General features: G+C 51.3%; 5 protein-coding genes across 5 annotated transcripts; 3 read left to right on the plus strand and 2 right to left on the minus strand.

Moving 5' to 3' along the window:
- Positions 1–1,913: 1,913 nt before the first annotated feature.
- M431DRAFT_16918 (hypothetical protein) lies at positions 1,914–2,502 on the plus strand. Its single transcript, XM_024913014.1, has 2 exons — positions 1,914–2,285; positions 2,350–2,502. Exons 1-2 carry the CDS (start codon positions 2,075–2,077, stop codon positions 2,424–2,426), a joined length of 288 nt encoding a protein of 95 aa, XP_024774751.1. The 5' UTR covers positions 1,914–2,074; the 3' UTR covers positions 2,427–2,502.
- Positions 2,503–4,784: 2,282 nt separating this feature from the next.
- Positions 4,785–5,272, plus strand: M431DRAFT_436987 (hypothetical protein). Its single transcript, XM_024915154.1, has one exon. The coding sequence runs from the start codon at positions 4,826–4,828 to the stop codon at positions 5,165–5,167; it is 342 nt and encodes a 113-aa protein (XP_024774752.1). The 5' UTR covers positions 4,785–4,825; the 3' UTR covers positions 5,168–5,272.
- Positions 5,273–6,825: 1,553 nt separating this feature from the next.
- M431DRAFT_437047 (hypothetical protein) lies at positions 6,826–8,103 on the plus strand. The gene is made up of 3 exons (XM_024915155.1): positions 6,826–7,190; positions 7,265–7,367; positions 7,422–8,103. Exons 1-3 carry the CDS (start codon positions 7,178–7,180, stop codon positions 7,954–7,956), a joined length of 651 nt encoding a protein of 216 aa, XP_024774753.1. The 5' UTR covers positions 6,826–7,177; the 3' UTR covers positions 7,957–8,103.
- Positions 8,104–8,873, minus strand: M431DRAFT_437048 (hypothetical protein). Its single transcript, XM_024915156.1, has one exon. It carries the CDS (start codon positions 8,515–8,517, stop codon positions 8,251–8,253), a length of 267 nt encoding a protein of 88 aa, XP_024774754.1. The 5' UTR covers positions 8,518–8,873; the 3' UTR covers positions 8,104–8,250.
- Position 8,874: 1 nt separating this feature from the next.
- On the minus strand, positions 8,875–10,290 carry M431DRAFT_508491 (hypothetical protein). The gene is made up of 8 exons (XM_024919115.1): positions 10,007–10,290; positions 9,764–9,870; positions 9,680–9,702; positions 9,589–9,622; positions 9,471–9,505; positions 9,381–9,407; positions 9,248–9,317; positions 8,875–9,164 (listed from the first exon to the last, which is right to left on the minus strand). The coding sequence occupies exons 2-8, from the start codon at positions 9,810–9,812 to the stop codon at positions 9,100–9,102; spliced, it is 303 nt and encodes a 100-aa protein (XP_024774755.1). The 5' UTR covers positions 9,813–9,870; positions 10,007–10,290; the 3' UTR covers positions 8,875–9,099.
- Between the last annotated feature and the right edge of the window lie 2,712 nt (positions 10,291–13,002).

Genomic DNA, 13,002 nt, shown 5'->3' on the forward strand with positions numbered 1-13,002 from the left:
CCCTTGTGCCCCTCGAAGGGAACATCTCTGGCAGAACGGATGTAGAACCGAACGTGGCCCTGTCCCTCTGGATTCTGGTGCTATTAACTACTGCTCTGTACGAGTACACTGCACTTTTGCGCCAGCATTTGCCAGTAAAGGGCCAATTCTCAGGCCACGCCCCCTCCCATTTCCTCTGGCAGCGGGCGGTCATGGCAAAAGGCCAAGCGAGTGCTGTCGATATGTACGTGCATGCAGCCACAGTCGTACAAACACTAGCGAGCTCCTGATCCTGGCAAGTCGAGCAGACTGGAGTTGGCGAAGCAAAAGAGAATAAAAGAAAAGAGTCAAGCCTTGCAGCGTCGTGCAGATACCTACAGAGTACATGTGCCCTACGAAGCCTTGCGAGTCATCCGCGGGCATGATCCTGTACATGAAGCAGGTTGCTATCCGCATGACGAGTGAGCGGTATGTATCTCCCCGGTACCACCCGGCCTAAGCTGGATGGGGATCACCGGAGCAGGGAGCTAACCCAGCAAGACGGTAAAAGATTCAACGACAGCCATGACAACATGGGAGCTTAGCACCGACGTCCGTACACACGCACACGCAAGTACTGCTTCACCCAGTAGATATCAAACGGCCGAATTCTTGGGTTGATCCCGTGCTGATTGCATCTTGTCAATCCCTCTTCTCTACTTCCATTAGGGACCCTTTGTACTCTACGGCAGCAAATAGCGCCGCCGTCGTTCTCAGCGGACTGCAGTGTCATGTGGAACCGGGTGACTGCCACGCCGCCTTATTCGTCTGCGAGCGTCGCTTGGAATTTCCCTGACAGTCGCGCCTCCGTATTGGACAATCTGTGTAGCAGGACAATGTCCAATCAGCATCACACAGACGCCTTTTGGGCGAGCAGAGAGGGTGTGAGGTTGCGCTCTGCTGACAGCAGCCCTACGGCCGGTGATTGTTTCAGCAGCATCTAAAATACTGGGCAATTCCTTCGAGAAAGAAAAAAAAAAAAAAAAAAGCTGGGGGCTGCGCGCGATACGACTGCACGTCCTTTAGCAGACCCAGCATAATCTCGACAGAACACCCCAAGTTTATTTGCCAGACGGCCTAGAAAGAAAGCCAGAGAGGTACATGATGCAGCAGCGAGGTACTCCGTACAGCGTCCAGCGCCCGTAGCTTGGAAGGATGATCGTCAATGCACGTGTTTGCAGGGTAAGTTGGTCCGGCATGTAGCTTGAAATGAGGCTATTATAAGCCGCATCTTGACGTGTGTCGAAAAGTACGGTACCCGGGTATGTACCGTTTCAACCCCCAAACCCGGGATTTCATTGAGAGGGAGCATCTTCGCTGCCCATTGCCATCTTGTGCCCATTTGCATCTTAGGGCACCAACCTGATATTTCCTCTCTCATGCATACGAGAATACCTGCAGACCAATGGCGGCGCCGCTTTGGGCTCGGTGAGTTCGAGTTGCGCTTCTCATCTCACGGGGGCCGGCGAGAAACTTGGTGGCACACGACACGAGCGCTGACATCACGCAGCGCACAGCTCTTGCGGGCACTCGACGTACCTGTACGTGTAGCTGTACGTGTAGCTGTACGTGTACATGTACATTAGTAAGGATCCAACGGTACATGCAGAGCGCGTCACAGCCTCTCCGCCTCTCGCCTTGCCCGACAGGACAGGACAGGCAGCGTTGACGTTTTTTTTTCTCCTTTTTGTGAGCTGGCCTTGCAAGGCAAAATGCCCGCTGACGTCGCCGACGGGCATGTCTTGTATCGCCATTGCATGCACATGGACGTTGCACCGGCATGCGAACGTGAACATTGACTACGCCAAGTTCGTGGCTGGTGGCCGCCTTTTTTTGGGGGGGGATCTGGACATCGCTCGGTCACCGGCCGGCGCAAGGAGTGTGCAAGGACGCATTGGATGCTTTTTTTGCGGGAGGCATCAGCCCATCCAGATGCGAACTGGTTCCGGGCTTTGAGCTACCTCTTCCTGCTCGCCTTACTAACTAAAGCTGATGTTTGTATACCTCTAGCCATGCATGTCTACTACTTCCTACCTCGGTACCGTGCCAATGTTACATGAAGGTCAAGCAGAAGAAGAAGAAGCAGAAGAAAAAAATGGGCGTCGATATTAGTGGAGGGGGTGTGTGCGACATTCCCGCGATAGACTTGCATGGCCACCAGTCAGCTGTCGTTAGTAACGGCCTTTTCCCACGTTCATCACTCGTACCCCATGTCAAAGTCGCAGGTCGTCACGGCTTCGGTGCCCGCGCCGGAAAGCAATCTTGCCGTCAGCTGGTAGAAGTGATGATGTATACGAGTACATTCCGCTGCCCGAGCTAACAGTACAGTAGCAGCAAGCAGAGGCAGCCAGAAACAGCTTGAAGCAGCTTCAACGTTCTTCGACTTGCTGTTGCTGGTTGGCTCCTGAATCCTTCGGAGCTGCTGCTGACGGGTTCCTAGCGACCGTGCTGGAGGCCCATCTTCAATCTCAGGTTAGCCTCTGAAACATTCTGTGCTCAAGTCAGCGGTGGCTAGCCCTGCGCTCTCTCTCTGCAGAGCTGCTTGTATTGCAGATAGACGGAGGCATCCCTCCCTGGTATCCCTAGCTGGCAGCAATCTGCGAGCAGCCAAGCAAGGCCTGGAGCTTTGGTACCGCACGCCGGCGCCAGTATTAGCCTGCTCCACCGGGGCTATTTATTTCAATATTGACATTTGATCACCGCAAGCCACCCGCGGACGACCAGACAGTCGGTTTGTTGGACGTGGGCCAAATGAGCTTCTTTTCCATTTCGAGCCCGAGCAGAACTCATTCGTTAGCATCGTGCTACTACACCCTGCATGCGCATACGCGATGAATGGGCACCCGGTCTGTCTGCACTCGTACAGTATGTACCTCTGCTCAAACAAGCGAGAAACAGACGCCTCTGTCGTCTCACTCGCTGCACCAGCGTCTTGGCCTGGCTAAAGCGGCTGGGTAATGCAATCCGGCGCAACGGCCTTTGCCATGTCTGGAACGCAATGCTACGCAAGTAGCAGTAATGCCTGCCTTTGGTGCAGGTCGTCGCTCGCCACCGCTGGCTGGCTGACGGCCGGCAGTGCCGCAGCCACGTATAATGATCCCACTCCAATATGTACAGACAGTACTGGCACCCCCCCAAGGCCTGAACGAGACTTGGATCTGGGAGCGAGCAAATTGATCTGATGCTGGCTAGCACGTACTACTCGACTTGCTACCACGTCGATACGCCTCGCCTCGCCTTGCACGAACCATCTCATCGCAGGTCTGATCCGACGTGGTGCTAAGCCTACCATGGCAACCGCGGCCATACATACAGCACGTTGGGCTTGTGACGATTCAAGGGAGATGGCTCTGCCACGGTTGGCCATGTATCGACGTTAGCACGTTCTGTGAGTGACGAGCATCTCCCTTGCCCGAGACACCTGGTTCGACACTGCCGTGAGGTACGCAGTCTGTTCCAGATTGATCTCCCGCGGCTACATAATCCCTAGCGAAGGCCCCCCCACCACTTGGCGCTCTGCTCACGGCCAATCCAATAAGGCAGCTCTCACGCTGAGGCATCTTGCACACACAAAAACCGGATGAATCATCTGACCAGTGCCACCGGAATGGGGGAGATGCAACAGTCGTGCGGCCAGAGGATAAAACCCTCAAAGCAGGTTCTTTTTGTTGTTTGGAGGCTGGCTGGCCTGAGACGATCTGGCAGACCAACAACGAGACAAGGGCTTTGCCGGCGGTTAGAACCCCGGTGATGAGATTCGCAAACAGGCGCGCGCCCGCTGGGAGACGGCCCCCAGCTGATTGATACCTGGTAGTACATGGGAAGTTGGAGTATGGACAAAGTACCGTACTGGTACTCGGGGCTTGTAAGACGGCGCTCTGGAGGGGAATACGAGCTGGCAAAACATTAAAAGGCAAGGCTCAGGGCGGGCTGTAAGCCGCAGCGCATTGGCTCTTTTTAAGTTGTCGGGGAGATAGAAGGCGACAGCCGTTCTGGGGACCACGACAGCAAAAGGAAGAGAAAGTAGTCCAAAGTCTGTTCCGCCAAGCACAAAGTCGACGGCCGTCACCCCAAGAATCTGGGTGTTGCTGCAACGGGATCATCCCAAGGCTGGATTCGCCAATCACCGCCGGCTTCCATGTGCGTGCGAGAATAGCAGGCCGCATGAGCGATGAATTGCTGGCACGTGCCGCTGTTTGTCCCGTCGCGGGGCCCAATCGCCAGCTTCCACATTTGGCGTTGCTTGCCGCTGACAGCGCATGTGGGAGGCCCTGCGGTTTGCCCGCATTTTTGGGGGGCGTGTTTGTTGTGTATGTGCGAGTATATAAAAGTGATTTGACAGACGGATCTCGAAGTGTGTGTGTTGAGGTCTGCAGAATCCCTTCCCGACCTTTTGGAAGCAAAACCGGGATGGGTCAAGAGAGATCAGCCCAATCTCAGCAAACAAACATCAAACACCAGCCACATCAGACCAGGCCAAAGCATTGACCTTACCCAAGCCTCAGGTACTCCGTTCAATACAGTACAGTACCTGTACTCTTACTTCCAGGTTGCCAGGCTAGATGGGCAATGGCGGACAGGCCCGCTGCAAGTCATGCAAATCGGGCATGGCGTGGTGCGCCACACTCCCAAGCGTGCAGCAGCAAGGCAGGTACGACGACCCGGTACCTCTGCGCCCGATGGCCGGACTTTGTTTCGTACGAGTACGAGTACATTCGGGGTACCAAAGCGAAAGTCAGATTTGCTTCGATACGAGACGCTTCAACCGCAGAGTCTGGATGTACTTTTTGATCTTTTTTCTTGGTGTATGCATGGACGCATCTCTGTGTGTATGCTTGTAATGATGTGCCTTTTTTTGCCTTTTGCCTGGGGGTATCGCAGAAACCGCTGTACATACAGTACTGTAGATTCTTCCCACTGGCCGTCTCCGATCCATGGCTTTCTTCGCGGGACGCCTCGCTCAGGTCCCGGTGCAGCATCTCTGGTGGTCGGTGCATGGCGCGATGTTACTCTTCTCCTTTGCATCTGCGTGATGCCTGTGCCTGTACAGCAGTACGAGCACACGCATCACCCTCTTCCCCCCGTCATCGTGATTTATTCTTCTCTTTTTAGTACTCGTAGTACGATGAGCGTCCCATCGACGGGGTAGATGAGCAGGACCGCTGACTTGCGTCTGGAAATCGCCTGACGAAGCTTTCCAGGTTTCTCTGTTTCCGATTTGAGACACCCGGATGTCGCACAAGTGAAATTCCCGGGGGATCTTTTCTCTCTCTCACTTGCTAATAAGTCACGCTGCGCCCGGCATTTGATTGCTTATTGACGGGCCTTTCTTCAAATGGATGCACTCTCTTTTGTCTCTTTCTTTTTTGCCTTTTCTTATGGCAACATCACCGCGCCTCAATGACACACGCAACCACATCTCTTTGGGCTTCCTCGCTCCTCTCCACGTATTTATACCGATTCCACTTCCTAATGCATGCCTAGTGCGGAAATGTATTGGAAATTTCTTTTTTGCCAGCCGGCCATGACGCCGTCGCCTGCAGCTACCGCTGCTTGCTTGCTGCTCTATGTAGGTCGTATGTACGGTCGACCGCAGGGCCTGGCCGTTTATCAGTTTTGCCGGAGTCTAGATGCATGAGATTTACCCGTCTATACCTACCTGTGGAAAATTTTTAAATGGCTCTCTTTTTTTTGCTTCACTTTTGTGTGTGTTCTTTTGCTCTTGGCCGTTTCTCTTTTTCTGTTTCGCGATATACCGGGTTGTCGATTTATGAGATCGACTATAGTACCCAACAGCACGGTAAAGCTAGGAAACTAAAAGAGCCGTAGCGTAAGAACGAAAACCATCACAACCAACAGACATGTGTAGGTACATACCCGACCCGGGAGTACTGTACTTGCTTGGGTCATCTGGCCGCCGCGCATTCTATTGGTTCCCCATGGTGATGGGTGATCAAGCGATCTCGGCATTATCCGCCCAGGTGTTTCTCTTTCGCTCCCTCCCCACGCATATTTCGCTCACGAGAACTGACTGCTCCGGTACATTTACACCGTCACCATGCAATATCAAGGTAGTACTCGTACCAGCTACTCCGTGACTACTCTCTGTCCGTGACTTGTTCCGCGACTCGTTCCGTGGTCCCGTTCCCATCAGATGATCTGTAATCAAGGGCTAGTCTTGCCTTACCCATCCTCTTCCAACGGTTTCTTTTCTCCCGCCGGGGTAGCTCTTGTTTGGCTTGGTCTTCTTTTTGGGGAGAGGGTCCGGCGGCATTTTGTGGACCTTGATTGTGTCATTTGGCAACTGATGAGAAACCAAGAAACCGGAAGGGAAAAAAAACTGCCTCTTGCTGCCTATCCTATCAGGGTAGCGGGACGTCACGCAAGGCCCCCCGACATTTCCGCCGTTCGGACAATACAATACAGTGAGAAGCCATTATGGATCGTTGATTGATGAACAAGGGTCCTGCGGGTGCTGTTCGGTGAGTGAGTCGAGCGCTGTCATGGCAATGGAGCCATTTTTGGCCTGTGCTTGGACGAAGGGCCCCGCAGTACAAGAGGCACCTGTATGAGCTGCATTCATTCTTGTCTTGTTTTTGCCCGAGTTACGACGGCCCCAAAGTACTCCGTGTGAATTTTGAATTTCTCCTGCATGATTTGCTTTGACAGGCACTCCCGAGACGAGACGGTTTGCTGAATTGAACCGATTGAAGCCCTTCCTGCGTCTCTTTCTAATATGTATCCTCGGGCCTTTCCACCCCTCCCTTTTCTCTCCGAAGAAGCAGTTCAATGGCCCGGCGGCCAGCGTGAACCAGCATTGGCACCGTTTCCCTCTGCGTGCGACCAATATATAAACAGCTAGAGCGAAGCCACATGGATGTGCCTTTTTTGCTCTCTGAGGGGTCCAAGGCTGATTGCATGACCCGGGGTCAGATCATCCAGAACAGAGGGGGGGTGTGTACAACGATCCACGGCTAGCCTAGGTCTTTAATCACCGTTCTGCCGCCACCTCCAAGTACTGTACTGGTATACATGCCAAGGTACAGAACGAGCCGTCAGAAAGAGAATGAAATGCCAGGACGGATGAGACGACCGAGGATGAGATGAAAAGAGCGTCGACTTTGCATCTGAGAGTGGGAACGGGGCTCCGTCCTCGCACATGCGATATATCGGTGTGCCATTTTGCTTTTCTCCCCGACTCTGCAATGCGACATCTAACCGGGCTGACTCGACCCATTGATAAAAGAGGACGGCCCCCATGCTCCCCGGCACGACCCTTGGACACACGCGGAGAATAGCACAACGGACAAGAAGGACAAGAGAGAGGAGGGAGAAAGCGCAAAGCCGCTGTTGGCAGTTTCGCTATGCATGTACGGAGTATGGCCCGACTGATTGCTGGATAGCGCATTTGCCCCGATTCCGATCCCGCAATGCAACCGATATGCTCCTGAGCAGTTTTGGGCTGTTTCCCTTCGCCGGCTTACAGCCACCATCTTTTTCGTCTCTTGTTTCCCTTGGGCTACGCAAGCCACAAGACTGCTGCTAAAGCCAAATAGTTTGAACCTGGACCGTCGTACTAACGTGGCGAGGGAAATGCGGGGTGTGGGCAACAAAGCAAAAAAAAGCAAAAAAAGAAGCACAAATGACAAAAAAAAAAGAGCCCGTCGTCAAAACGGACCAATCTCGGCTAGTCTGGCCTTCTTTGAATTTAGACGGGGAAGCAAATTGGGCCTTCCGCAGCCTTTTGGTTTGTTTGATCATTGGATGAAGGGGAAATGCAGGTTTTTGCTTTTCTTGCAATGGACGCGCATGATAGGCCGCAAGCTGTTTTTTTTTTCTTTTGTTTCGGCTGGCTGGCTGACACTGAAATATTGGGCTAAGCAGGCATGGACAGGAAAAGAAAAGAATGAAAAAAGCTTGGGGGCTAGCTTCATCTAGCTTTGGCCGCCTGGATGCGCGCTGCGGTTGGGAAATTTGGGCTGTGGACGAGCTTTGCTTTATCCCGTTAATTGCCAGTTTGCCAGTGACATTTCGGCGGGCGATGGGACTAACAGGTGCAAATAGCGTGTACTCGTCCCATTCTGATTGCTAGGCGAAGCTGCTAAACTAAAAAGCGAACTTTGAGAGAAAAAGGCTGGGGGAGAGCGATTCGGAGAGATTTCCAGCAAGTTGCGCCTTTTTGCTCGGGGTTTCTCTTATTTGGGCTTTGTATGTCCATCTTCTTTGGTACTATTACATGTACCTACCGTATGCGGAAACCAATCCAGCTTTGCTGTCTCTGCAGTTTTGATAGGCTGGTGCTGCACTACTCAGGTAACACAGCATGAAACAGAAGAAAAAGTGACTCTTCAGCGAAACACGATTCGTCAATCCTTTTGGGGTACATGAAGAAAAAAACAGAAAAAAATGCAAAGAAACCCAACAGCAACGGAAGATGGAAAATCCTTCCAATGCAGCAACGGAGGGGCAAATGTGAGGTGAGGGGGACCTCTGATACATCCAACTACTGTAGATTCTACATCCAGGGTACGAGGCGGCGGTTTCTTTTCTATAGCGCGGCACAGGAAAAAAAAGGAGGGAGGGCTTCGCAAGTGGCTGTCTGAGATGAAGATGCGAGTTTCATGCAAGTGTTTGTTGAGACATGCATCTGGAGAAGGGGGGGCCATGCTGAAGAATGTTTCGTCGGGAGGTCGCCTAATAAGCTTGGATCATTTTCCTTTTTGCCCCCTCTTTTTCTTCCCTTTTGCCGTTTTGTATGAAATGATAGATTGACTCGATTTAATGCCGATCCTGTGATGTGACAAAGTTAATCATGTGGGAAAGGGAAAAGAAGATTTGGAATCACATGATAAAAGCATAATAGCTAGATGCAGCTTGCTTGGTGATGAGAATAAAACTTCATCTCTATTTTTGATAATACACACAATAATAATTCAAGTTCTGAAGAAGAAGCCGCAAAGTGCACATCAAACACTTTCCCCCATGTTTATGACGCCGCTTCCACGCCTCAAACAAGAACAGCCGTGGTCGCAACTCTCGCAAGTGTCATATTCTATTCTCGTGTATTCATCGCTCTAGGGTTTACTGCGTCTTGAAGAGCAGGATGGCGCAGTGGCCGAGATAAAAGTATATGAAATGCTTAGTCTCTGTAGATGCCAAATAATGTTAGCCGGCAGCCGGACCTTGAAACAGGGAGGGTATCACAGCGCAGCAGCAGTCATTCACGTACCATGAGTGACAAAGCTGCCGAAGTTTCGGCCGACAATGCAGTGCCAGGTTGGGCCCTTTCGCTCATCAAACTGTACCGCCATATATGGTTAGTAAGAACTCGTCTCGTCTCGTATAAGGGCAGGTGGGCTGACTGTTCGCTTGATGTGCTGTGCAATATCCTATCATGTGTTGTCAGTACTTGTTGTCGATCGCAACATAGTGTCTGGTAAATAAATAAATACCTTCTCAATGGTAAACTTGGCCATGGCTTCCTGAGCTACAGTTCCATCATTAGTTTCCTCCTCTCTCATGTGTGGGCTCTTTCCCTGCCAATGGCGGCGGTTGTCGAATCCAACGTACCAACTTCTATACACTCCTGCTGCATATCATCCGTCTGTCGAAATCGTTAGCTGGGTCGTTCGGGTTGGCCAGTTCTCCGGGTTGATCTTACCATGTCTGCAGATTTGATCTGTGCTGCAATGCCAACCGTTAGCCAAGCTTCCCCTTGTGCTGGTGATGTGGGATCGCGACTTACCCTCCAACTTCTCTCTCGTCGCAGCGACCTCTGCTGGCTTGTCCGCCATGTTTTCTGATAGATGAAAGGATATTTGATAGTTTGATGATGAACTTGACGCGATTACGCTGTGTATGACGAGAAGAAAAGAGCATTAGCAACCATGTCCCATGACAGTAATGCGGCGCCGAAGACGGTCTCGTTGCCCCTTCCCCCCTGTAATCGCCACTGGCAAACGGACGCTGCGGAAGTGGGAGCGCTTACCCTCAAGATTGTAGCTGTATTGAGCTCGGCTCGTAAACGGTCGTCACGCTCGGGGAATTGCGTGCGGTATCGAGGATGGTCGTGTGCGCAAAGCTGCAGGTTCGCGTCTCCTTAAAGTCGAGCTTTGGAGTTGACAAGGACCGGAATCACAGGCTAAGCATCGGGGCGCACGAGCCATGCATGCCGTGTTCTGCCAAGAAGCTGTTAGGGAGGTACCAGCCGCGGGAGCTTGGGGAGGTACCCCTATGGGCCCTTTTGGCGGGGCAGTGCCGCCTCAACAACGGCACTTGCAGGTCACTGCTCTATCCAGGAACCTGCAGGGCTGAATCGGGTGACAGCAACATGAGATGGTAGGTATTAATGAGTTGACTGTCAGTAGCTTATGAGTTAATCACTGAAGAAACAAGTGCTGCCTGGATTAGTGATTTGAACTTGTTGAGTTGTTTTTTATGCACCCATTCACTCGTGCTTTTTGGACCATACAAAGATGCTCTAACCTTGCCAATCCCATGCAAGGTTCTACTTATTAAGATCCGAAATTAACGACCTCTTTTGAAATGGAGCATTTCTTCTTTCTTCCCCTTCCTCCATTGGCTCCGGGCTTTCAGACCTGATAGGCTCTTCCAGTATCTGGGGAACCGCTTCTCGCATCCAAGGATGCTCAAGGCATTGCTTGACGGTAAACCGCTTCTCCATATCCACAACCAGCATGCTATCAATCAGATCGAGCGCCGGATCTCCAACTGGGTCCCAATACGGTGATGGGTAGTCGAATCTGCCCGTTTTGATCTGCTGGGTGAGTGTATACGGAAACTCTTTAGAGTACAATTCATCAGAAAAGGGTGGGAAGCCGCATAGACAAATGTACAAGACGACTCCGCTGGACCAAATGTCCACTGGGAACCCGTATTTTCGTTTTGAATCAGTCGCCAGTATCTCAGGGGCCACATCTAGGGACATTTAGCTATCTATTTGCTCGAATAGACTGAAGGAGAAAAGAAGACGCAGGAGATGAGGAGAGTCTCACAGCTTGGTGTTCCGCAAAGGGTCGTTACCCACTCCCATTTCTCAGTACCAGGACCAATGATTTTGGCCAATCCAAAGTCTGATATCTTAATGACCAGGTTTTTCTCATCTGCTAATAGAATATTCTCAGGCTTGATATCGCGGTGGATGCATCCCTGATCATGCTATCAACACTGTCAGTAAATCACTGAGCGGAGAAACGCTTTCAATCGCCTGACGGTCGTAAGCAAAGGGATTTGTAACCAGCAATCCAAGTTGGCTATCCAATGTCTCGTATACCGAATCCAAGAGTGATAATTGCAGATACAAGAGGAAGTAGCGGTAATATCAGCTACTAGAACAAGGTGGCGATAGTAGTAGATACTAGAGGGAAGTAGCGATAGTAGCAGATAGTAGAACAATATAGCGGTAATATCAGATACTAGAACAAGGTAGCGACAGTAACAGATACTTGAAATACTAAGTATTTCCTCTACATCTCGCTTGCTACTGTTCTTTAATTGAAGGATAGTCAAGTTGGATGCTGGATACATGTAGTCACTCTGTAAGAAAAGAAACTCACCAAAAACTCCAGCGCTGAAAACAACTGCAGGAACACCTTTCGGGACTCGTCTTCCGATAAGCGCGTATTCAAAACGATATAGTTGAACAGCTCGCCGTGCGGCACAAGTTCCATAATCAAGTAAGTCCTTTCGAAGGAATGCTCTGCAAAGAGATCGACAAATCGCAGTATATTCGGGTGAGGGTCCTTTTGGAGAAATCGCAGCATCTTCGCCTCTCGGAACAACTCATTCGACCTCTGTTTTTCGGATGCTTTAGAAGCGAAGATGCGCACTTTGACTGCATATCTTACGCCCGTTACTCTGTTTGCGCAGAGGTACACTTCCGCGTAATGGCCTTTGCCGAGCTGTTGGAGTAAGTCGTATCGCTTGTGAAATCCAATGTTGTATCCAATTTCTTCCATGTCATCCAGGAATTCTGTCCGAGAGTCAGCTCTCGTCTGCTTAGGTATAGTTTCCTCTGTTGTTGCATCAGAAGCAACTTTTTCTGCCTCTTGGATGTCAGACAGTCCCTCCATGAGGCGCGAACTCTGTCGCTCCAGCGGCTTGTCTGCGACAGCGTCGTAGTTGGCAGTGAGTTTCCTGACCAGCTGATGGAGACCCTTGCGAGAGGCTATGATGGAGGCGCGGCGCCCAGCAGGTCCCTTGGGTAGAATCGCTCCTTGGTCAAACAGGAAACTAGCAATAGCTTCTTGACCACTTCGGGTTGCAATGCTCAAGGCAGAGTCTCCCCAAACCGTCTCGGCCTTGAAATCAGCGCCGGCTTCGACCAAGGTCTTGACAACTTCGAGATTGCCGCTGGAAACCGCAGACATGAGCGCAGTCAAGTCGCTCGCCGCCTTCATATTGACATCTGCGCCCTTCTCGAGCAAGATTTTGGCAATGGTTTCATTCCCAACTCTGGCGGCTCTCTGCAATGCAGTCTCATCCATGTGATCTTGAGCGTCTACCTCCGCGCCCAGTCTAAGGAGCGCCTGTACATTTTTCACATGTCCGAAACCGGCTGAACGAATAAGGGCAGTCTCACCGTCGCTACCTCTAGCATTAATCTTATGGCCTTTTGATACCAGGTATTGCAGAACCTCTGGGAGACAGAAGGCTGATATCAGTACAAGCACAGGTACGTGTCTAGGGAACTCCTGGCTCCAATTTGTGTATTGGAACTTGCCGGTCTTAAGACTCCATGCTTGATTGACAGCTTCTACTGCAGCAGCTTCAGAAGAAAACTTCTCAATCCTTGGCCCAATATCAGCACAGTCTAGCTCAGCAAGATCTGAACCCCAGTATTTGGCGGCGTAAAGGAGAAAAGGAAATTGCTTCAAGCGGAGAGACATGGCTTCGTCAGTTGTACAGAATCCGCTGGAAAAGTTGGACAACGTCAGATATGTCAGGCTGATGTTTGCGAGGCTC

The sequence above is a fragment of the Trichoderma harzianum genome, assembly GCF_003025095.1.
Source record: "Trichoderma harzianum CBS 226.95 unplaced genomic scaffold M431scaffold_6, whole genome shotgun sequence".
NCBI lineage: Eukaryota > Fungi > Ascomycota > Sordariomycetes > Hypocreales > Hypocreaceae > Trichoderma > Trichoderma harzianum.